This window comes from Sturnira hondurensis, unplaced genomic scaffold (genome assembly GCF_014824575.4).
Source record: "Sturnira hondurensis isolate 20B ecotype Veracruz unplaced genomic scaffold, ASM1482457v3 Scaffold0007036, whole genome shotgun sequence".
In the NCBI taxonomy this organism is placed as follows: Eukaryota; Metazoa; Chordata; class Mammalia; order Chiroptera; family Phyllostomidae; genus Sturnira; species Sturnira hondurensis.
The window spans coordinates 128,488-154,627 of record NW_028079667.1 but is presented as its reverse complement, the minus strand read 5'-3'; the positions used below and the strand labels follow the sequence as shown (position 1 = coordinate 154,627).

Sequence of the window (26,140 nt, the reverse complement as noted above, 5' to 3'; positions counted from 1 at the left end):
ACTACTTCTTAGGGTTGCTGGGAAAATAAAAACAGTTGTGACGCCCTGTAAAATTTATTGTCTTTCCCATGAAATAGATCAATGACTATAGGAATAAATCAGTTCTCTATACCTCCACCCTACTTTTTTGGCTGGTTCCCAAAAACACTTTGTTAATCCACTGAGCAGAATTATAATAACAGCTGCCATCTCCTGAGCACTTAACCCCATGAGGAACTGTTCTAGGCACTTTATATGTCACTTCGTTTAATCTCCACACGAACCACATGCTGTAGAACCTGTGTTACCTCCCTTTTACAGATGAGGACGAATAAGGGCACAAAGAAATGAGGTAACTTGCCCAAGGTCAGGATCCAGAATCGAAACTTAGGAAGCTGAACTAAAAGCCATGCTGTTAATCTTTTAACTTACATGGTCTTAGTTCATTTACATTCCCTGTGACACATGTAAAGACAAATCATAGAGTTGGCAATTGGCCATAATGAATGAGATATCGTGTGGAAATGACTATGTGACTATAAGTAAAGTTTACTCCTGTGGAAATTCTTGTGAACTATACTGCAGCTCAGATTTTATACTCTAAAATTCAAAGTTGATCGACTGCATTCGGTGAACTCAACTGCTTTCTTAGTGTCTCCACCTGATCGAGAATGTGAGGAGTGTTCTAGACGGAGACTCACCTGAACTCAGTGCATGCTCCACTTCCTGCACGGCCACTCTGGGGGAGGCGGTGGTGGTCTCTATATCTACCAGAGTACAGGTCACTTTGGCTGGCACAGTTGTTTGGGGCGTTGTCTCCAGGGGCACCAGCTCTGAGGTGGCATGTGAAGTGGGGGTGTGGCTAGAGCTGTCCTCCTGTGCTGGGGACTCTGGAGTGGTTGAGGCTCCTGTGCTCGTGGCGCTGGGCTCAGTGGAGCTCTCACTGGTGCTGTCAGAGACAGAGGAAACCTCTGGTGGTGAAGTCGATAGGGTTGGAGGTGATGAGGCCGAAGCCTGAGGGGAGGTGAGTGCAGGAGACTCAGTGGGGGACTGTGACCCTGTAGCTGGCACGCTTGCCTCTGGAGTGCCTGAGCTTTGTTCCGTGGGCGTGGGTGTTAAGTGGACCCTGCCGCTTGTTGATAATGGGTCTCTGCTTGTGCTGTCCCACGTCAAGGTGGTCTCCTCTTCTCTGGGGTCTTCAGAAACATTCTTAGGGGGTAGAGATGTCTGCACCGATGACACTGTAACTGGGAGCGCCGAGTTGCTGGGTGCACCACTTGTGGGAGAGGCGGAAGGGCTATGTGGAGAGCTTGTCCAAAAGGCCGTTGGTGAGATAATCTTTTCAGGCAAAGAAGCAGGCAAGGGGGCTGATGTAGGCACGCTCTGTACCCTCAGTCCTGTGGAAGAGCCAGTACAAAAGTGGTTAATGTGTGAAAACCTGAGAAGAAAGGCTGTTTTACAGCATTTCCATCAGTCTTACTCATTTCGCATGGTGCCTCTTCGATTATGAAGGTGACTCTTGAACAGGTTTCTTCCCACTAATTGCTCTCCCCTTCCTCGGTGGCTATCAGTAGAAACCAGCCTGGAGGCTCAGTAAGAGCAATTAGTGGATCCGTCAAAGCAAGGCCAGCAAATCCATGCAAAGAACTAATCTTGTCTCCTGCTTGCTTCAAAGCACGCCCTTAAAAAGTGAGACTCTCTGGGGGACTGACTGGGAATTTGGACTGCCGAGGGCTGTGAGTGTACAAATACCTGAGGCCCTGCTATTAATTGTTTTGGGGATACATACACACAGAAGTGGAAGTGGTGGATCATATAGTAATTCTATGTTTATTTTTTAAGAACTGCCCCCTAGTAGATATTCTTTGCTCCCTTTTATTTTTCATAAAATACTTTATGAAAAGTATTTTATGAAATACTTTATTCCTGAAATTACAAATTACTTATTTACTTATTTATTATCTCTTTCTTCTACCAGAATGTAAACTCCATGGGGTGTAGGCATCTGGTTTTAGTCACTGCTGTTTTCCCCAAGCCTGGGGCAGTGCCTAGGTTATAGATAATACTCAATAAATACTTGTGGAAGGAAAAAAGAAAGGAAGGAAGGAAAGAAGGAAAAAAAGGGAGAAAGGAAGGAAGAAGAAGAGAGGTATGAAAAATTAATTAAGAACTTCATTAAAAAAAAAACTCCAGGATCTCTATAGTCTTTATTCTACATACCCCTCAGTATGGTCACATCCATGACAGTTGCCTCAAGGATGACTACCTACCTGGCGTTATATGAGGTCTGGAACCTTGCTCAGAAAGTCAGCCTCGCTCTGTGCCGTTCTACCGTGACGTATCTCTGTGCCTGCTGCCTCGTCCGTCTTTGACTCTTTAACCCTCCATACCTTGAGGAGATTTCCTTGGGGGTAGCATATAGGATATGGCCAACCATGATCAAGATTAGTGAGGAGAGAAACCTGGGCTGGATTCCAGCACAGAAGAAGGGAGAAAATATATATAAGGGGCATTCAAGCACCTGGGGGTAAAACTGCTCCCTCCCCCATTCTGCCACATAATAGATTCAGTAGCTGATGGAAAGTTCTGCCCAGAATCTACCCTGAAAAATAGTTTGCTCATGATTTAACACAATTTAACATGTGGGTTGTTATCGGAGTAATTGGTTTTCTTTTATTTAAAAAGCAGTTGGTCAAGACCATAAACTATAAAAGAGTCATTTCCCTGGTAAGCATGAGGGTGGTCCTCTCAAATTAGGGCCGCATGACAGTCCATGTTCCTGTGGTGGACTTTTGGCAGCTGTGCGGTGCCAACTCTCTCAGGATGAATGCACAGCAAGAGATTTTTGAAATATGGGCAAAACAACAATTAGAACGAATGTTATTAAAATAATGTCACATATATCTTTACTTGTGACCATCAGAGCTTTTTGGCTCTGCATCCCAGTCGCTCCCATGGCTCATTAGACATTCTGAGGCCAGAAAAACAAAAATGACAATGTTTACTATTGTTCCTAGCATATATAATAGATGGGCAGATGGAGGGAAAGAGAGCCTCAGTCTAGTAGCTGAGTCAGAGTCTTTGGAAGCCTGGGGCAAATGAGGAATGAGTCACAATCAAAGGAGCATTCATTCATTCATTCATGCATTCATTCATTCAAGCTTTTATTGAATGTCCACGGCCCTCCCCTCAGAGAGTTCACTATCTAGCAGGACAGAAAGGACACCATCTTTTTGTGCCAGGACGTGATAAGTGCCTTACAGAAGTCAAAGCACGTTGCAACGAAAGCCCTGAGGAAAGATGAATACATCCTGTATGGAGACTATGGAATGTAAAAATACACAAATGTCATTTTCAAATGACATTTAGGAAAGGCACAGAAGATAAGACATTCGAGCTGGTTCTGAAAGGATGAGAATGGACATATGCCACTTAAGATGTATGGTGTTCAGAGTGACGCTTGTATTGTCATTTCCAGTAGAGCTAAAAGTTGTATCATCGAAATTATTCCAGTGCCTAAATAACATGTTTTAGGAATTGATTTTGTACAGAGGACCCTCATTTTCTTGTTTAATTCTAATGAATATACTTTTATAATTCCTACTTTTCCTACTCCAAAGATGTCTAGAGGTGGATCACTGATTTCCCCAGGCTGCCTTCTGAGTACTTCCACAAAGGGCTTGACAGTCTAGTTCAGGCGATTCCCACTCCTAACAAAACAACCACGTGGGAAATCATGGAGCAGTACTGGTTATCTTCCCTTGAACAATCAACACCAAACCCGAATGTTTAATTAAACATTTAAAACATGAAAACCTCCACTTTTCCTTATTTCACGGCACATTTATATTGCTCTGACTCCATGAGGGTGGTCTTCTTTCAGCATGAAAATATCCAGGGCTCAGGCACCATGACAATCCTGGAGAATGCTTGCTGTTCTAGTTTGCTCTGGCTGCCAGAACAAAATACCATGAACTGGTGGCTTTAATAACAGAAATTTACTTCTCACAGTTTGGAGGCTGGAAGTCCAAGCAAGGCATGGGCTAGTTTACTTTTGGTGAGAGCTTTCTTTCTGCCTTGTAGGTGACGACCTTCTAGCTGTACTCCTGAGTGGCCGTTTTGCAAGCGTGCTTGGGGAGGGAGGAAGGGAAAGCGAGAGCGTGCCACCTCTCTGGTGCCTCTTTTTACAAGAACACTAATCTCATCACGAGGGACCCACCCTCATGACCTCATCTAACCCTAATTACTTCCCCAAAGTCCCACCTGCAAGTGCCATCACTTTAGGGATTAGGGTTTCCAACATTTAGAATCACTGAGGAAATATTTCTGCTCGCTCATATGTAGGACTTGTGTTTCTATAGGAATACCAAACTGAATAAGTCAAACAGCTGAGAATGTATATATTTCTTCAGGATATTCAGAAAAAAAATTAGAGCTAAAGAGGGCCTAAATGATGAGTAAGTGCAGCCCCTCATTGGATAAATGAGGGAACAGACACAGAGGGGGGAAGTTATATGATTGAACTCAAGCATCTGAAAAAAAGTTTGGGCAGTGTTGTCTGGAAAACATTGTGTAAGGACAGAGTCAGAGCTGGAGTTCCCACCTCTGCCCCCTGCCCCTGCCCTGCCCCCAAACCACCCTGGGCTTGCAAAATCTGGTAGAACATGTGGTAGCAACCATCTTACAGAGCAAGCAAGGAGGAGCCCACTGAGACTGGGCCACTGAAGAAGTTAAAATAACATAGTACTTGATACACCTTCCCACTCAAAGTAGAGTCACTTTCCTTTGAAGAAAAGAATTAGTTCTAATATTTCCTTATGAAAATGGCAGAAGAAATAAAACAAAGAAATTGAACCCAATTAATCTCTAAATTAGAGGTGAACGGGCCTTGTTCCCAGGGAGACCTTGCTAGATGCAGTGTGCCCTGTCTGGGCAGGGACGGACCCACAGGCCTGAAATAGACTGACTTAAGGAAGGAAATCTGTTAGAATTGGCCCAGATGAGAGATGAAAGGGTATGATGGCCAATTAAGTCAAATTCTTCCGGTAAGTTTACAAATGACTGTCTCACCTAAACTTTGGTCAGCTTTTGTGTTGCAAGAACGGCTGACAGATTGTTGTTCAGAAGAAAAGCAGATTTGTATTTGTATAGAAAATTATTCATTTCCATATACATCGACTGTTCCTTATGGGGGAGAACAATATTGCAGTTTACGTTTCTTTAACCATACGAAAGAACGTGTCTGGCCTGACCCCTGGTTTCTCGTCTTGCCCTGGAGCAGGGGGTTGGGGGCTGATGGCTTCGACAGGTAGGTGAGCTCTCCCAGTGCTGAGAGGGGTTGCGGGACATTCTAGGCCAGTGAGTCTGCATTCTGCACGTGTTGTTGGCCTGCCTGGTTGTCAAGAATATGAATCTGCAACATCGACTGCCGGTGGACAGTGAGTGCCCAGAACTGTCACCTTTTCCTGGGTCCCATCAGCAGCAACCTGGGTCAGTGCCAGTCCCCCCAGGCAGCCTGATTACCTGTGTTGCTCTCTCATCTGTTCTCTCTCCCCGCACCCCCCACCCCAACGAGTCCTTGCCTGTCCTTGGCATGTCAAGTGCCTGAGAAAACATGTGACAAAGCTTTGGCAAATTCAGTGAAACTCTATCAAAACACAGTCAAGGCCTCTCCTGTTGCTGCCACGTCAACCCTAGTGTTGCCTGTGGTCTCAGCGGATCGTGCCAGGCTGGCCTGGCAGAGGCCCCACGTCTGCTGGAGGTCTATGCGCTAAGGAATTACTAACAGTTACTCCACACAGCCAGTCCAGGAGCTTCTTGAAAGGCCACTGGACCGTATCACTCCTCTGCAAGGGCTGAGGGGAGGAAAGGAGGCCTGCACTGGCTCCTCCTGGCATTGAGGATAAAGCTTCAAATCCCCACCGAGGCTTAGAAGGCTGTCTGTGATCCCACCCTAGTCTGCCTCTCCAGCCTTGCTCCCCACCAGATCCTCAAACACACCAGGCCTTTTACTTTATTTCTTCTGCCTAAACAACTCTTCATCTTCTCTCTGCCTGAGTCATTCCAATTTATCCTTCCAGGGTTAGCTGAAGGGCCTTTGCTGATTCTCCTGCTAAATCTGTTCCTCCTGCCCTCAGCCCCGTATGTGCTCAAAGCATGTTGCAGAACTCCACAGCACTGAAAGTGCCACGTATCAATAAGTGTGTAATTGCTCACGGGGAGCTTTGTTTAATCCTTGCCTCTCCCTTAAACTCTAGGATTCATGTGGAACAGGGACTTAGGGATTTGTTCTCCATGTATCCGTACTGTCCAGCCCAGGGGGGGAATTTAAATATACAAAGTCCGTCCAGAAGATATCCAGCTACGTAATAGGAAATACAGAGACATTTGTTGAAGAAGATAACAGATACAAGAAGCATTGTACATAGAACAGTGACGCCTCCTCAGTCCACTTGAAGGCAGGCATCTGGGGACCTCTCACAGTTCTCCTAATCGCCATTAGCTGCCCCTCTGTATTTTCCTGAATCTTATAGATTCAGGTCTGAAATCTCTTCCCTTTCAAAGGTGATTTTAGTTGGGAAAACCCAGAAGTTGCAGGGTACCAAATCTGGGCTCTGGGGGCGCTGAGTCCCCTGGGTGATTTGATGTTTTACCTAAATGCTCTGCATGAGACATGACGCATGAACAGGTATGTTGTCGTGATGAAACTGCCAATGACAAGTTACCTGTAGCTACCGCCTTCTGAATCATCCAAATAGTTTCCATGGAGGAATGTTCAAGCTTAATGTAAAATCTGATGCAGATTCGTTGCTCTACTTGCTCAGTCATGTTGAATGTGACGGCCACACAGTACACATGCTCACTCAACAGCGTTTACCACTCCTGCTCATCATTGTTCGCACACGCACATCCCAGTCCACTCTCTTTGGCTGCCGGGCTACATCAATGTTGCACAAACTGTTCTCATTATATTAACAATGACTGGATTTTTTCTAGACAGACCTCTTAAATATATTTGAATGAGCTAAGAGCTCTATGCAGGGCATTATGCTAAGCACTTTCCTCATCATCTCATTTAATCATAATAATCATCATTATCTTGATTTCACAGATGACCAAACAGGCTCAGAAAAGTTAAGTAACTTCCTCAAGGTCACACAGCTACCATATGGCATAGCTGAAGCTTGAACCTGAAACTATCTGGCTCCAGGCTAACCTTTTAACTACTCTACTGTATTGTATGGGGAGATGCAAGGGCCTTTTTGAAGTCTGAGTCCCATGATCCTAAGGCAATCACCAGTTTTTCTCAATCTTCCCTAATAAATTCTCTAGTAGAAGCCACTAGAATGATCTTTTAAAAAGCTGTCTGAGCACACTGAATGCTTCTACTTTGATCCTATAACAGGTTCCCTAATGCCCTATGTATAAATCCTGAGCTCCCTAGCAGAGCACATAATACCTTGTATGACTCCCTGATCTCACCCATTCATGAGCCCTAGGATCTTAGTGATCTGAGTGACCGGGTGCTCCTGGCTGTCCAAATTCTAGTAATCCAACCGTCTGCCTCCCTGCCTTTGCACCTGCTGTTCTTGCCACCCTGACTCCTCTCTTGCCACCCGTTATGAGAACTCTAGAGCCTTACCTACTTGGTAAATATTCTCCAACTTGACAGAGAACTCCTCCTGGGTGGGGCCACAGCACCTCGTACACACTTTAGTTGTAGCACACATTATACTGAGCCATAATTTCTCCCATGCTTGTCTCCAGTCAGGCTGGCAGCCCTAATTATAGGAACTGTGTCTTGTGTTTTTGTGTTTTAATGCCTGGCACAGAGAAGGCACTCAATAAATATTCACCGAGTAAAAACCTGGGTTTTCTACCCTTTGGAAAACAGGAATGTTGTCTGGCTTGCACGCCGGGCCATGGCAGCAGAAATGCATCCTCCCTTTCTCTGTCTGTAAGTTCCGTAAAAACCACCAGCTAATGGGAAATTTTGGATGGGTTCTAAACAGACGTTTGCTATGTTTGCTTGCTCATTTCTATTTTGCATACCACAGGGATTTTCTCTCTCTGTGCATGATACAGACCAGAGTTACCAGTTCTCGAAATGCTGACTATCCATCAGTCGGTTCAAACATAGGCTGGGCTTACCATTCCTGCACTAAATGGACTAAACTTCAGCAAGCATTTTTGAGAGAGAAATAGAGTAAGTGTCGTTTTAAAATGATATACATGTTTTCTTAATATCAAAGCTAGGTCTTGGTATTCTTTATGCTGAGTGAAGCCACCTTTCGGACTCCCATACTTACAAAAATTCCCTATGTTGCCTTTGGTTGGGTTGGGGCTGCTAAAGGCCTCCAGCACTCCAGAAGGTTCATCTAACATTTGCAAAACCATTACTAATCAGTCTGGTCCAACCATATGGTATTTGAAAGCTATCATATGTCTAGACAGAATGTGTATGCCCCAAAGCCATCAAACGGTGTTTAAAAAGACACTTACTTGAAGTAGATAAGCCATATTCTCCTGAGTATTTTGTTTATGGAAATGAGATACAATTCTAGCCCGAAAAGAGGAAAAGTGCTCTGTGTTCCAGCTGCCAAATTAGAACCTGCAGACCTGGTGTATGGCTCAGTTTTTCCACCCACAAAACCAGGACTAATGGTATCACCAGGCTCCTCTGGGTGCCACAAATGCTAATGAGAGAATAACACTGTGAAGCATGTTGTACTTCCTGGGGGAAAATATACCATTTTGTTTCTTTTCTCCAGAAACAACATCTGTCTTTTTCAGTCAAATGCCCACCCCTGCCCCCTCACCCCAAACTTATTGTCATTAGCTTGGCGGGACTGTGGTAGCCCTGGCTGACCTCAGGAGGAGGTCTTGCTGGGCAAAGATGCCTGAAAATATATATATTTTCTTAATATCAAAGCTTAAAGTGACCGGGTGCTCCTGCCATCCGTATTCTGAAAGTACGCTGTCAGTGGTTCTCAGGGTGGGCAGTGGAGAGAAAAGAGACCACATGGAAAGGACTAGTACCTTCTCTTCAACAGCTCTGTGGTTGAAGGTGAATATGGGGCAGTGCCTTGGGGCGTGGAATAGGATAAAAAGATGGGACGCATCCTATAGGTAGCAGGGTACTTCTGAGTAACAAAGTCAGGTTCTCAGGTTCCCTTTCTCGGGCCCAAGTCCAACATAAGTGGGGCCGAGAGCAAGAGTACACACACAAGGCCCACACAAGGAGTGTCTAAACATGGAACGACTACAAATTAAGCTGCATCTGTGACCTGGCCTATGCTCTACCCAGGGCCCTGCAGCCCGCTCCCAGAGATCCTGCTAGTAACCTAACAGAACCAGGGATCTTCCAGGGCAGGGCAGGCCAGAGCCGGGCCTGGGCCCACCTGAACCCAGGACGGGAGACTGGCCTGGACATGTTTCCCTGGCAGCTTTGGTGGGCAGCCTCCCCTATCCCAGACCTCACTTTTCTGGCAGAATTTTCAGGCATTCCTGAGCAGGGAGGGAGTGCAGGTAGCACCGTGGGTGACTTGTAGTGACTAATTTCGAACAAAGGCAGCCACTCCACTGGCGACCCAGAGCTGAGGCTCTGACCTCTCCTCCTTACACTTCTGCGCTCACTGCTGTACTCTTTGGCCCAGGGGCTGAATTCTGGCTTCTCCTTTTTGTTCAGTTACTGAAATTTAAAAAAATTTCTCATGGGATTAAAAAGAAAAAAAAAGGCTTTGTACTGGGGGGTTTGTAAAATGTAGTCTCCTGCCTGGTCGAGGGCAGGGAGACATACTCTTCCTTCCACTCCACCTCCTACAGGCCCAAATTGCCCAATCAAGTCATTTCTCATACCCTGCACCCCCTGGAGACTGCAAGAACTTAAGAAAGCCTGTAATACTGGCCTGCGGTGAATCTGAACTTCTTACTCCAAAAGACTTTTTTTGAGACCTAGAATTGCCCAAATAGCTGAGACGGCCCTAGTGCACCTGTACCACTGCCCCCTCAGACTAAATGCACCTGCTCACTTCTTTCCTCACTTCCTCCCACTCAGCTGAGAGCCCCGTCCATGACTTCTCATTCTACAAAGAGCTGCAGATCTTTTTTTTTAAAAAAAATATTGTATTTATTTTTAGAGAGAGGGGAAGGGAAGGAGAAAGAGAGGGAGAGAAACATCATGTGTGGTTGCCTCTCACGTGCCCCCAACTAAGGACATGCCCCACAACCTAGGCATGTGCTCTGACTGGGAATCGAACTGGTGACCCTTTGGTTCACAGGCCTGTGCTCAGTCTACTGAGCTATACCACCCAGGGCCTCCAGATCTTCAGCTGGTCAGTTCCAAAGCAATCTGTCTCTGGAAGGACAGTTCTTAGGGTCACCCCAGGCCGATGTTTCCTGGCATTCTCATTGGAGAATTAGCAGGCAGTGTGACTAATCACAAGAAAATGCCCATGAAATGCAGTCGGATAAATGAAGCTGCTTGCTTCATGGCATCTTAGTTAACGCTTTCCTAATGCCAAATTCTGGGTGCTCTATAAAAATTAAGTCGGTCTCCACAATCAATCTAGGATAAGTGTGATTATATATAGTCCTCATTTTAAAAGTAAGCAAACTACACACAAGCATAAACTCGAAATGGATTAAAGACTTAAATAGAAATCATGAAACCATAAAAATCCTAGAAGAAAACATAGGCCGTAAAATTTCAGACATTTCTTGTAGCAATATTTTTGCTGATATATCTCTTCAGGCAAGGGAAACAAGGAAAATAAATAAATAAATGGGACTACAAGCTAAAAAGCTTTTGCACAGCAAAAGAAACCACATATATATATGGTTTCTTCTATATATAATATATGTATATATGTATGTGTGTGTATATATATACACACACACACACACACATATAAAATGCATAGACACAGACAACAGGGCGGGACAGCCAGCGGGAGAACAGAGGTAGGGAGGAGGTGGGGGTGGGTAAAGGGTGGGAAGTGGGGGCAGAGAAAGACTGTGCCTGGTGGGTGAGGGGAAGACGATGCAGTGTGCAGATGACGTGTTGTTGTATCATACACTTGAAACCCGTATGGCTTTGTGAACTGATGTCACCCCAATAAACTTGATAAAAAATAAAGTAAACAATAAAACATTACTCTTAAAAGGAGAAATAAAAGTAAGCAGACTGAGGCAGAAAGAGCTTAAGGTAATTTATCAATGCATGTAACTGAAAAGTAGTGGAGCTTGATGCAAACTCGAGGAGGCAGTCCACTTCAGCGACTTGCCTTCCTGACCATCTTGCTATATACATCTATACAGCTGAGACCATGGGATAGAGACTAAGGGACTTTTGGGGAAAAAATGTGCTTACCTATTAGAGGAATATAGAAGAAAGAAAGTTCTCTCTGTGCCTATTCCTTTCCCTTCCTCCCCGCCTTTAATGTGAGTGTGATGTCTGGCACAGTGGCAGTCATACTGTGATGCCAGGGATGAAAGCCAATGCACTAAGGATCACAAAAGTAAAAAAGAGAAAGAGCTTTCTTCTCGACGATACTGTTACTTCTGCCAAGCTAGGTTTGGGATGCCTGTCTCCAGACTTCCTGTTAAGGGAACAGGAAATGCTTTTGGGGATTAAGGCACTGTTGGTAAAGTTTTTTTTTTTGTCTTACAGTACAGATGGTGGACCACGTAAAAATCTTACCACGAGGCCTGGCACAAAGTAAGAGTTCAATAAATATTAGGCTATTATTTTGATCTCTAAATTCCTTTAACTTTCAAAAGGTACTGTTTAGGCACCATCAGAGGGAGACTATGGTGCCAGCTGCAGCCTAAGGGGCGGAGTGTTCCCAGCGTCCTCCAACAGAGCAACAGGCAGCTGGGCCTACAGCACACCTGGATGGATTCTCTAGGCTGATGCTTATGAGAACTCAGCCGCCTCACAAGCCCCCAGAATGTAGCAGAGAGGAAAACACTAAACAACACCTGATACATATGATCTGTATTTTTCCACTTTATTAAAAAGTGGTTCAGAAACTTCTGGGACATTTTTCACCATGAATCTTAGAATGACATGCATGAGATCAAGTGGCTTCAGTTGGCCAAGGAAGCAGAGGAAATAGCACCGAGCAACCCCCAGGGACCTGTGCCTTGTCATTATCAGACAAGCTGACCGTCCTTATCGTGCTCTGAGGTGCAAGCAAGAACTCACCAGAATGGCATCCTACTGTTTAAATTTTAAGCATCACTTAGGAGTTTCCATTTTAAATATTCTATTCGAGTTTTGTTTGTTTAGGTCTAATTCAACCAATGCATACTGAAGGCCAGCTCTAACCAAGGCACCCAGGCATCTAAGTGACATGGAGGAGGGCACACTGGAAGAGAAAGAAATTTGTTTTATATTTCACATAGTCTTTTCATTGACAGCTGCAATTTGGCTTTAGTTTTCCTCTCATGTATGTTGATGCTTAATGCCCTCTGTACTTGACCTTTCTGAATAATGACCTCTGATCCTGGCACAGTCATGTTTCCTCCTCTACCACCGTTCTCCGTACAGATCATATGTTTCGTCAAGTATTATCTCAATGCTTGTGTTTCACATCCACCCCCAAATTCAGAGTTGAAACCTAATCCCCAGTGTGATACATGTGGAGACGGGGCCTGGGGGAGGTGACTAGGCCATGAAAGTAGAGCCCTAATGAATGGCATCACGGCCCTTATAAAAGAGACCTCACTGACCTCCCCAGCAAACTTCCTCTAGGTGTGGACACAGAGAGAGGTGCTGGCCTTCAATAGAGGAGACCATGCTGGTGCCTTGGTCTTGAACTTCTCAACCTCCAGAACTATGAGAAATAAATTTACGTTGTTTATAAGCCACCCAGTCTGTAGAATTTTGTTACATCAACCCAAACTCACTAAGGTGGAAGGGAATAAACAAGTAGGTGAAGGGGACTGGTAGGCGATTAACTAACACACTAAAGTAAGGTATTAGTTAATTACAATTTTTGCCCTTTAGCTCTTTTTGTCTTCTATAGACATCTAAATGAGAATGAGTTTTATTATTTACTTGAATGCTCCAGGCTGGAAGTGCTGAGGCAGAATTTGGAACCCTGAAGTCTCTATCTGGTTTTGTGGAAGTTGAGGCTGTAATTTATTGGACAAGCTGTTTTTCTTCTTTAAGATCCAGTTTCCCTGATTATTAACTCTTTTCCCATAAATGACCTTCAGTCCTGTGCTTGGTTGGCCTTTCTGCTGAGGCGGGGGTCTGGGTGGAGGATGGAGGCTGTGGACCCCACCACACTGTACAGCAAGACCCCACGCATCACCAGAGGCTCCAGGGGAGGACTTTGGGTTTCATTTCCTTGTACAGTGTGGCCCCAGATAGGCAGACCACCCTTGGGAAGAAGGGGCCTAGGGAACGGGAGCTCAGTCATTAGGAGGTCCTGCTTATGTGTGCAAGCTTGTAGCTCACACAGAGGTGTGAAGAACATAAGCTAAGTTGGGAGTGGGGACAAATCTTATTTCCCATTTACATGTCATTAGGGTAAACTCAACTTCACAGGAGTGAATGCCTTCTGCAGAAATGCTCCTCAGAATGAACTAAATTGGTTGAAATCAATATGAGGGACCATGCTTTATGTAAAAGATGCTGTGGGTAATGAATTTTAATCAAATACTTTTACGTGATGAGGGGGACTGGCTGTTTGAAGAAGTTCCACAGTGAATCCTCATTTAATGTGATTAATTACCTCCTAATTTGTCACCTGTGTAATAAACGTTCTGATTTTTAATTTGCCCAGAAATCCGGACTCTCTTACGCTCTTGCTTCCCTAACACATTCACTACTCCAGAAAGAAGCCACTTGCTCTTCTTATTGAAGGAGTTTGCATCTCGGCTTAAAATAACACAAATCACTACTTGGTCTTCAGGGTTTCATTTGTTAACCAACCTCCAACTGCTGTTCCTCTCAGTGTCTCTTAAATGCCTGTGGCAGGGCCACCTCGGCTAAGGAGAGTGTCAGCAACGCCACCTGGGGAGGCCCCCTCCTGGCACTGTTATTGGAGTACAGCAGATTCTGATGAAAATCTTGGGGATCCATTAAAATGCTGCTCCGCAGCCGCTGCTGGCAGATGCTATTAAACCCATCAATCTGGAAGGGCGGAATCTGGCAGTGTGCGCTAACCCGGGTGAATTACGGAAGCTATATGAAAATTGGCTCTGCTGGTAGCTCAACTTGAAGAACAGTTTAGAATGGCTTTATAAATGCTGCTACTTAGAAAGAAATTATTCAAAAAGTAACTGCCCATTCTATACCGTATGGACCACTTCTTAAAAGTATTCCATGCTCTTTCTGGCCATGTTGGGATTAGGCAGTGACACTCTTACTGCACACATACTTAATTTGGGGCAAAGGCAGGTCTACCTCATGACTTTATTTTAAATGAGACACCCAGGTTTAAATATCCGGGCTTGCATCCTCTCCTGTGTTCTAGTCTTCTATCTCCAAATGCCCTTTGAGCCTTGCAAAGGCTCAAAGTCAGTTAAGTCCAGCAACTGGTTTATCTTTCTTCATCAAGCCAGCTCCTTGGGGCTTCCTTTATCTTTGGTATCACTTTTCTCCTTATCCAAGTTCTTTTTATTTTATTTTTTTAAACAAAAACTGATGCAAAAGAATGAAACTAGACCACTATTTTGTACCAATGCACAAAATTTAATTCAAAATGGAATCAAGATTTCAATATAAGACCTGAAACCACAGAATTTCTAAAAGAAGATATAGGTGCTGAGCTCCTTGACATTGGTCTTAGGAATGTTTTTGTGGATCTAACTCCAAATGCAAGGGAAACCATCATTACAATGAAAAGGCAACCTACCGAATGGAGAAGATATTTACAAATCATACATCCAATAAAGAATTAATATTCAAAATATATAAAGAACTCATACAATTCAACAATGAAAAACAACCCATTTAAAAAATGGGCAGAGGATCTAAATAGACATTTTTCCAAAAAAGACATGCCAATGGCCAACAGACACAGGAAACGATATTCAGCATCACTAAGGGAAATGCAAATCAAAACCCCAGTGAGACACCACCTCACATCTGTTAAATGGCCATTATCAAAAAGAAAAGAAATGATAAGTGTCAGAGAAGATGTGGAAAACAGGGAACCCTCGTACATTGTATATTGATACAGCCACTATGGAAAACACCATGGAGATTCATCAAAAAATTAAAAATATAGCTTTCATATAATCCAGCTAGTTTGCATCTAATTATTTATCTCAAGAATACAAAAATACTAATTTGAAAAGATATATGCATTTCTACATTCATTGCCACATTATTTGTAACACCGAAGACATGGAAACAACCTAAGTGTCCGTCAATGGGTAAATGGAGAAAAAAGATGCAGTATAGGCCGCATACAATGCAATGCTTCTCAGCTATAACAAAGAATGAAATCTCACCATTTGCAACAACATGAATGGACCTTGAGGGTATAATGTTAAGTGAAATAAGTCAGAAAGAGAAAGACAAATACCACATGATTTCACTCAGATGTGGGCTCTAAAACAAAACCAGAACAGATCATAATACAGAGAACAGACAGGTGGTCACTAGAGGGGAAGGGGGGAGGGGGCTGACTGCATGATGATGGGTAGTAACTGGATTTTGGGGGGTGATCACTTTGTAGTATGTAAGATACCGAATTATAATGTTATACACCTGAAACTTAATATAATATAATAATAATGATGATAAATAAAATAGGATATATTTAAGGTGTAGAATATATCATTTGAGATACATATATAGTGAAAATATTCCTACAGTCAAGCTAATTAACTAGCATCTCCTCCCATATTAACCATTTGTTTTTGTGATGAGAGTTCCTGAAATCCACTCTTATCAAACTTTCAGCATACAATATATAATATAAACTCTACATATCATACTGTACATTAGACCTATAGAATTTATTCATCCTGCAATTTTGAGCCCTTCGACCAACATCTCCTTATTCCCCACCTCCCCACCCTGGTCATCACCATTTCACTCTCTGCTTCTACGTATTCGACTTTTCAGATTCCACATATAAAAAAGATCAGGCAGTTTTTTCCCTTCTGTTATCAGGCTTCTTTCACTTAGCATAATGTCCTCCGGGTTCATCCAAGTTGTTGCAAATGGCAGTATTTCTTTCTTTTTTTAAGGCTGAATTTTATATACCTATAGATAATGTATATACCTTTCACAATTTCTTTACCCATTCATCCCAAGTCACACAGCTCACAAGAAGCAAAACTGGGGTTTGGGCCAGCTATGTCTGACTATTCCAGTAATTCTTCAGGTCTTTCTGTAAGGAGGACCTTATTCCTGCAGATATGGAGGTGACCAAGGGAAGCACTTTGTCTGTAGTGAAATGGTAAGCAAAACCTGAACACACGAAGGCACAGACACCCACAGATGCACACACCCTTCTAAATGGTCCATCAGAGAGGAAGAGCTTTTGCTGGCCTAGCAAAGGCCCACATAGTGCTAGCCAGAAGGAAACGGGTGTCATTCTTCAGGCCACAGGACAGACACCCACATGTCCTTTGGCAGAAGCTCTCTGACACCCAGACTACTGACGTACATTTTCTCTCTCTCAAAGGCTGTTCTTAGCACGTCGGATTCACTTCTTACCCTAAAACCACTTAGCAATTGTTAGTCAGGTCCCTGTGGATTGAAGCAAAAGCACTCCACTTAGTGTGACTGCCACTGCATTCACAGGTCTTCATCCAGGAAAGTCTACCTTTGACTAAGTCCTTATCAAATACTGCTACATAGAAAAGCCAAAATTACTCTTTGCAAAATCAGAAATAGCATTTCTATTTGCTGTCTAACTGAATCAAGAGCATCTCAGCTTTGGCTTCTCTCTCTGAAATCCACCTTTTCACTCACAACTTCGGCAAGCAACAGCAAAATAAAGAAGATGCAAGAATCTTTATGAACCATACAGAGAAAATGAATTCTCCTTTCTATGTGTAATAATAATGTTGATGATGATTATTGATTATTTTGGTAATAAAATAACCAATGGTGATTAACTTAATTACTTGGTAATAATTTTAATTTGTTTTACTGTTATAAAGCCACAGTCCAGGTAAACACTACCAATAAAAAAGGAAAAAAAGCAAAATTCTCTTTTTTAAAAAAAGTGGTAAACTCTCCAGAAATTAGCAGCTTTGGATCTCCAGTCTCCCCAATGAGACGGGATTCCATTGTCTCAGCTGCAAATAGGGTGTTTCTTTTTGGAAGACATTTTTTATCACCATATTCATTAGGTCCCCGTCTAAACTGAGCAACTCCAAAACAGTTCCCAAAAATGCTCCCTTCATGCTGCCGAGGGCACTAGTTAGGTTTACTGTATTAGAAGAAAGTTTGATTTCTTTCTCTCTTTTGTTTTATAAACCCTCTCAAACTCAATCCTTGCACATCCTTCAACGAAAAAATTTAGAGCCCACTATGTTCTAGGTACCCCGCTAAGTCTTGGTATAAAATAACAAACAAGGTCATTGCCCTCAGAGATTAATATTCAGTGCAGTGAGTCAGTGGTTAAGCATGAAGTTAAAACGCTGTATAATTAGTGATGGTTCAGGGTACCGTTCAAGCACATTGAAAGGGCCTAAGGCACGTGTAGGTTAGGGTGTTCCAGTAGACTTTCTGAAGGAAGAAGGTGGGATGAAGGGGGAACAGAGCAGCATTTTAAACAGAAAATGTATCATGTAAAAAATCCCCCAAATGAAGTCTTATGTCTGGAACCTAGAATGCAAATAATCTGGGACCAGACCATGCAGGGACTTATAAGACACATATGAACTTTGGACTTTATTCCAGTGATTTTGAACAGGGGGTTGATGTGATCAGCGTCAGGCCTTTGGAAGATCACTCTGGTGAGGGTAGAGACCTGATTGGAGGCTGGCAAGTCTGGGGCCTGGGAAAGCTGCTCGAGGCTGTTTCAGAGAACAGAACCCACTGTCCTGCATGATGGTAGTGGCCATGGACATGAGAGAAGTGAGTGTGCTCAGGACCCCTTGGACTGGGCTCCTTGAATGTCACTCTCAGTACCTGTCATATTTGCCACAGCGAATACCTGAGGGTCTGCAGAGCATGCATGGAACTCTGCAACCAGACTGCACTGTTCAAATCCTGACTCTGCTCCTCGTTTGCTCTGTGTAGTCAGTCTCTTGGTGCCTCAGCTTTCTCAAATGTAAGAGAGGGATAATAATAGTATACCTCCCATAGTAAATATACAGGAAATGCATGGCTAATATATGTAAGGACTTACAACACTGCCAGGCACATAAGGAACACGCAGTTAATACTAATTTTTACATTAAGTGTGTTTGGTATTGCACTGATATTTCCTTTATTCACAGACTCCTCACACCTAACTCTGTCAACTCCATGATGGCACCTTCAATAGCCTTCCCACCTCATTATTTCCTTGCCTAATTCTACTCTGCACGTGCCTTCTAGACTAACCTTCAAGACATCTTTCACCATGTCGCTCCCCTTTTCCAGCTCTGACGTGCTCCCCGATAAGTAAAAAATCCTTAATCTAACAACTAAAACCCTTCTTTAACCTGCTCTTATTTACTCTTCTCTAAGCTTATTTAGTTTCCATTACACTTATAACTCAGGGGATGCCTTTTTGGTTTAATAGAATTTAAATTTTCAAGGAGTTTCATGTGATATCTGCTTTGGCTTGTGCTGATGCATTTGTTCACATGTATGAGACCTGTTTCGGATGGTGTGGACCTCCCAAGTAGCTGAATGCCAGGAAGAGGCCCTATGAGGTCATCTTCCCAGTGGTGAAGTATTCCCAGTATTTCTGGTTTGCAAGTCTATAATAGTGACAGTCTTATGTACCATTTGCTTTGCTTGTATCGATTTATTTGGTCTTTTGTGGGCTTAAGAAGGAAAGGACAGTAAAGGCTTAAATGTATGCTATTCAATAGCCATAAATAAGCTGAACAAAGGCATTAGCTTTATCACAGAGTAATTAATGAAGGGAAATTGCCTTGGAGGCCATGCTGTGACAATTGATATCATTTACTGAAATGATACTGTCCATCAGAAAGGCAATTTGGTGGTGTTTTGGTATAAGTGGCTTAATTTCAGGGCTCTAGAAACATCAACATCTCTTGAATGTTTTAGACTTATAGAAATTTGTCTTATAGAGGTTTTCAGGAAGAAATCACCCTTGAACGACTGGGGAAGAATGTTGCCTTCCAAAGGCACTCCATGCTCAATGCTGGGCATCAGTGTCTTCATCTCCTCCACACACGTACCGATTCCTGCTTCCTGGTCTCGCTGGTCCTCTGCCCTCTTCTGCATTTTACCAGAGCTTGACTCCCTTGCTAGGGCTTCTGTCCTCTCTGAAGTCTTTTATAATAATTACAACCCACATCGACATTTCCCTTCTTTCAAATTCTGTTGCGTGTTCCTTATTCTTTCATTTATGTATTTTCTCTGTATAAATAAGGTACAATTAACAGCATGTATTCAAAGTGTACAAAGCTGGTGCACTTTTACATATGTGTACTTCTATGAAACCATCAGCACAATCAAGGGAATGAACACATCCATCACCTCCCAAAGTTTCCTTGTATCCCTTTGGTACCCCAGCACTGTTTCCAGACAACCACTGACCTGCCTTGTGTCACCAAAAAGTCAAAAATTGTCATACATTTCTCTTCTTCATTTGTTACAAAATTATTTTTGTCATAAATGCTCAATTATCTTATAAAGCTATGTAAAAAATAAAGGACAGAGTATTTTATGTTTATACCCATATATATTCCATTTCCCTTCTGCTGGTGTATCAGTTACATATGGCTGCGTAACAAATTACCCCAGAACTGAAACAGTATAAGACAACATGTATTATATCACAGTTTCTGTGGGTCAGAAACTATGGTGCAGCTTAGCCAGGCCCTCTGTCTCCAGATCTCCACAAAGCTGCAAACAAGCTGTCTAAAGCTTCATGCAGCTCAAAGGGAAGGATCTAAGGGAAGCTTGTAAGTTCATTCATGTGGTGGTTGGCAGGGTTCAGGCCCTGGTGAGCTTTTGCACTGAAGACTTAGTTTCTTCATGGCTATTGGCTAGAGGCCACCCGTAGCCCTTTGCCACTTGGGCTTCTCTACAGTGTAGCCACCACATGGGAGATGGTTTCATCTGAAGGAGAAAGAAAGAAGGAACAGAGAGGGCAAGTGCAAGCAGGATGGAAGTCACTGTCTTTGATAACCTAATTTTGGAAGTGACATCCTAGCACGTTTGCTGTATTCCATTCATTAGGAGCAAGTCTCTAGGTAGGTCTTGCACACAGGAAAGTAGATTACACCAGGACGCGGGAATCCCTGGGAGGCATTTTAGAAGCTTACTACCATGTACCATATTGTTTTTTTGGGGGGGGGGTTCATATATTATGAGGCACACAGCACACTGTGATCATTTCTGTTTTAAAAAGATGATGTTTGGAGCTCTTCATTCCTTTGTTTAGGCCCTGATTTCTACCCAGCATCATTTTCCTTCTGACTGAAGAATTTCCTTTAACATTTCCTTCATTGCTTCTCTGCTGACAGCATATTCTTTTTGCTCCGGTGTGTCTGAAGAAACCTTACTTTGCCTCTGCTTTTGAAAGTTATCTTAGCTGGTTGTAGAATTCCAAGTCCACAGTACTTTCGGCTGTCCGTCTAGAATTTCCGCACTTCAGTACTGTGGCTTCATTTTCCTCCGATTAGCATTGTTTCTAGGGAGAAGTTTGCTGTGATTTTTATCTTTGTCCTTTATTAATTGGTTCTTTTATTTTCTGGCTGCTTTAAAGACTTTCTGTTTTCCACTGGTCTTAAACAATTTGATTAAAATGTGGCTTGATGCAGTTTTATTTGTGTTGCTTTTGTTTGAGGTTTTCTGAACTTGTTAAATTTCTAGGATTATAGTTTTCATCAAGTTTGAGGAAATTTCAGTCATTAGGTCTTCTAATATTCTTTCTGAGGACACGCATGCGAGGGCATGCATGGGAGGACATGCTGCCTTTGAGGACAGGCGTGCGAGGCCAGCTGGCTGCTGCTTTGTTCATTTAATTTTTTAGTCTTTTTTTCCCCTCACTGTCTCATTTCAGAAAATTTCTATTGCTTTTCAAATATACTAATATATACTAATATACTAATTTTTCTCATGCAATGCCAGGCCCTGTTAGTACCATTTAGCATATATTTTCATATGAGACATTGTAGTTTTCTTCTTCACAGATGTGATTTGGTTCTTTTGAATATCTCCCACATCTCTCCTTAAAATGCTCATCTTTCCCTCTATCTTCTTGAACATATGAAGTGTATTTGCTATAATTATTTTAATGTTCTTTCCTACTAATTCTATCACCTATATCATTTCTAGGTCTGGACCTATTAGTTACTTTTTTTCTCATTATGAATTGTAATCTACTGCTTCTTTACATGCCTGGTAATTTTTTATTAGGTGACATTGGGACTTTTTATGTTGTTGGGTGTTAATTTTTCTGTACTATTTCAATTATTTCTGAACTTTGTTATGGGATACAATGAAATTAGTTGGAAACATTTTTATTTTGGCTTTAGTTATTATCCCTGTCAAATACTTAGTGGCAATTTAACAGCACCAGAGGGCCTCAAACTGGAACTTATTTGCCAAATATTTTAAAAGTGAACAGAAGTGAAAAACTGCCATCTGACAAAATTGGTCTTATCATCCTAATTACTATGCTTGATTGACACCCACTACTTTGGCTATCTCCCTGCCTTCTGATCTGAAGCTCCCATACTCTGCTGGGATTCCCACTGTCTTCTCAGGTCAGCTGGTAGCAACCTGTGACTTTCTAAGACTTTCCTTGGATGGTTCTAAGTCCCCACCTCTGGGATCAGAGATAGAGCCTGAGGTTTCTCACACAGGTTCCGTATATCTAAGTTTCATCTTTGGCTAGATCTGGGCTGGTCTGAGGCCAACATTATTCTGGAGGAGCTCACCAAATCCCTATTTATGCTGTAGTTGTAAAAGGCTTCCTCCTTACAGCTGGAAAAACTGGTTTGATAGATGAAGATATCAATAAAATTTCTATCTCACAGGTGAAGGTCACTCCATTCAGAGCCAAAGGCTGTGACTTCCTGGTCTTGCTTGAATTAAAAATCCTGTCAATGGATATGCTATTCATTTCCTTGCAGATTCTTTGCTCTCAGCTCAAGCTCAATATATTCACCTTCTCATTTTCCCTGCCAATCTGATCCTTCCCCTGTGGTTCCTATTTTCATTAGTGGTGGCTTCAGTCTCCTCATTAGACGAGCATGGAGCTCAGGAGTCAGCTTCGGCACCTTGGTTTCTTACTGTTTTCACCCAGTCCGTTTTCTAGTGCCAACAGTTTCACATATATGGTGTCCCCTGCATGTTAATGAGTTCTGACACTCCAATGGTTCTCTTACTCATTATTCCCTCTACATTCCCATTATCACCCCCTTGCCTCTAGGATCACCAACCATCCCACACAGCATTTCCAAGTGAAGCTCCCTGAAGGATGGCCTGCTTATGTGAATTCCCTCTTCCAAAGTTTTAGCAGTTCCCACTGTCTACAAAACTAAGTCCAAGCCAATCTTCCAACAATGAAGGCCCCCTTTCCAGTGCTTTTGGCTTCTCTTACCTTTGTAATTGTAGCCATCTTGCCTCACCTGTCATCTCCAGCCAAACTGAACTTCTAGCTTCTCCCAGAATTCTCTCAGGCCCATTTACGCCTGTTTGCACCTATGAATCTGATCTTTAAGGCCTAGCACACATGCCAACTCCTTTATGTCCTTTTGTTAACATTTCTAGCCAGAAGTAATAGCCATACACTTATGCTTACAACAGTGCCTGGCAAACAAGACATATTTATTTGATGAATGAATGACTCTTTCTCTTTTACATTTTCATGACATTTAGTACTTATTCAATAGCACGTTTATCATCCTCGTTGGTGTACCAATTAGTTAATTCATTCAACAAGAAGTGACTGACTACCCATGATGTGCAAAGGGCCCATGCTATGGAGTTAACTAATAGTGGTTGTTTCTCCCATGGAAGTGTGAACATGTCCAATGTACACACGGGCATCTCTCACAGCCATGTGAATGTGTCCAGTGTACTCATGGGCATCTCTCTCATGGCTGTGTGAACGTGTCCAGTGTACACATGGCTGTCTTCGTCATAGTGGTGTAAATGTGTCCACTGTATACATGGCCATTTCCTCCCACAGTGATGTTTCCAAGGGAAAAGCCCACATCGTATTCCTCCTGGCTTGACTCATGGAGCCCCAGCGTAGGACTCTGCATGACTCACAGTAAATGCTGAATTGAATGGAAATGGATTTTTTCTGAATTAATGAAATAAACACAGTTCAGACAATAGTCAGGATCCTGACGATCTGTTTATGTCTCAAATACTTGAAAGGAGGACAAAGATCTTTTAATATCCTTGGAGGAAGTAGGTGCTGACTTGCTTCTGTGTATCTTTAATCCCTTCCAAAACAGAAGAGAACTCTGTTATCGATCAGTCACAAGAGAACATCAAAACCAGCACAGTCTGTCAAGTTTGCCTTCTTTGAAAGGCAATCAAGCCAAATGAGCAGCAGACTTTGAATTTTTTATTTTTAATATATTTTTCTTGTGCAGCAGACTTGAAAACTGCATAATTTTATCTCCTGATCTTCATAAGTTGGCTTGAATAACAACTCAAATATTTTATAATGCAAAAAAAGAATATTTGGTGTAGCTAATGTTTCAAATTTAAAAGGAGTCATTACAAATAATTTTACTTCATGATCTTCTTATATACTACTTAAAATAGAATTTAATTGTCACATGTGTCCTTAATATCATTACTGTTTATGAACAAGACTACTAGAACATTCACTCTCCTTCACTCATAACTATGAATATTTACAGTACATACAAAAGTGTTATGAAAATTCTGTGTCATTTCAAAGGAATAGGACCCTGTCGTCACCCCTACACAGTGAGTCCTGTCCTTCTACCACAGCTGACTGGACTGGGTAGATGCTTGACCCGTTTACCCAGGCTGGCCCAGTGAGATACCTTCCTCCAGGAAATTGTATTTGTGACTGAGATACCAGGTTAGAATTAACCTGTTAGAATTAACATTTAAATTGGGAGGGCATCTTCCCATGTGTGTAAAATAGAAAGGAAAGTCAATTTGCAGATGAAAGGGAATGGAGCAACCTGAAAGAGAAGCCCAAATAATATTGAGAATTTAGTATGTGTTAAGTACTATCTCATTTAATTCTTTTAGAACACAACTCAACTCAAGTGCTTATAGTGAAGAGGCAGAGAGAGATTAATGGAAGGCAGAGCAGGGGCGTGGATCCAGCAGCCCGAGTCCAGAGCCCAGCTCGTCAGTGTGACATTGCTCTGCCCTGGACAGCGGCGTGGGGGTGGCGTGGGGACCTTGTGACTCGGGCGGCAGAGTGTTGGCCTCCTTACTACGAGATTTCTTCATCTTGCCTTAGACTTGTCTGAATTTACTGCCTTTGGATACTATAAGGAAGACCAATTTCTTTCATTAAATTCTCCCCTTTTGCTTAAAAACCTTCAGGGGTTTCAGTTACCTGCAGCCCAAAAGTCACATACAACAACCCTGCCTTCTTTATTTACACCCCCTGTGTCAGACCTGGCTTTATCATCCAAGTTCATGGGCGCATGCTCCCATTCCCATTTCCACAACCTTCTCTGCTGCGTGTGCTGCTTTCTACGCAGACACGCACACAGCATGCCTCTGTACCCACTTCTATACTATACACACAGACCAGTTCCTTGTTTGTGGAAATGCAGAGAGAAAAATGTACAAGGGTTTGGAAGAAGATGTTTGGGACTTTGTTTAATTGATGGGCTTGGTTAAATAATGAGAAAATATTTTATCATGAGTTGCTGTTCATAATATCTGCAATTAATGCTTTTAGTGTAATTAGGCAATTCGAACATAAACTGAAGAGTAATTAAATCTGTATTTTGCCTTTTGTACTGCACAGGGAAAGTTTCACAACAACTGGGAGATGTTAAACCTGGCCAAACCCATTTTTTTAAAACCAGGAAAGTTTTTGGCAAACTTTTGCTGGCATATAAACATTTGTAAATTGTTAAATGGATTATGCATGGCAGGCCCTACGCATGGTAAAAATGCCATCTTTTAGCATTATTGTTATTAGAGGAAGAAGAAAACACAATAAATTATTTTGTCAGTATATAATTTAAGTCTAGTCCTTGTGGTTCTTGGCTTCTTGCTGAATAAAATGAGGCAATTGTACGTAGTTTGGGCTCTGCACTTGGACTGCTCAGGGTTAAATCACTGCTCACCACCTAGTGGCTGTGCGAAGGTCAAGCAGGTTACCTTTGACCTTGTGTGAGTTACTTTGTTACTTTCCTCCTCTGAGCCTCAGTTTTTTCATGTGTAAAATGGGGTAGTAGTCATACTTACTTCATAGGATTGTAATGAGGATGAAAGAGACAACCCACTGTTGGAACAGGCAGTCTGCCATAGCCCAGGTGTCTGTACACCTCCCACTGTGTGTGCCCAACCACAAGCCTGAATGATCCTCTGACACAGCCATTTCTGTAGCTAGTCACACAGCCAATTAAGTAGGTCAAAGGGACACAGAGTGCCTGCCCTCTGACTATTGGCTCCCGGGGGGGAGGCTGGCTAGCTTGCTACTTGCCATAAAAGGTGCTGAGCCCTTGGTCCTGGATTCCTCAGCTGCAGCACAAGTGCCAATAGGGGCATCATCTGGTCCCATCGTGTCCTGTGGGAATTAGTGGCAGAGGAGCCGGCCTTGCCGTGTGATGCTCTTGGCTGTTGGCTGTGCTGTAAATCAAAATCACCTTGCTCTTATCCATTGAGTCTCACTGTCTACATTCAGCAACTCTGCAGTTTTGGCAAGCCAGTCTTCCTCTTGCTGCTTACTCATGCCTTTTGGATGTTTTATGGAGTCTCATTACCTCTTGCCATCCTCTATGACAGGAGTTGGCAAACTTTTTCTGTAGGGAACCAGACAGTATTTTAGTTTTCAGGCACATTTTTGTATGTTTTTAGAACAACCTT

The 26,140-nt window shown here is 42.7% G+C and overlaps 1 protein-coding gene and 1 long non-coding RNA gene across 2 annotated transcripts in view; one reads left to right on the top strand and one right to left on the bottom strand.

Annotated features, from left to right (window-relative positions):
- The window catches only part of PARM1 (prostate androgen-regulated mucin-like protein 1), a 99,859-nt gene that overhangs the window by 38,466 nt on the left and 35,253 nt on the right, over window positions 1-26,140 (bottom strand). The window contains exon 2 of the mRNA XM_037050936.1: window positions 681-1,376. Within this exon, the coding sequence (XP_036906831.1) occupies window positions 681-1,376 (696 nt within the window). The remainder of the gene's footprint in view (window positions 1-680; window positions 1,377-26,140) is intronic.
- LOC118990365 (uncharacterized) lies at window positions 1,294-24,379 on the top strand. The gene is made up of 3 exons (XR_005067212.1): window positions 1,294-1,378; window positions 14,389-14,392; window positions 24,365-24,379. It is a non-coding gene; the product is annotated as an uncharacterized LOC118990365 (long non-coding RNA).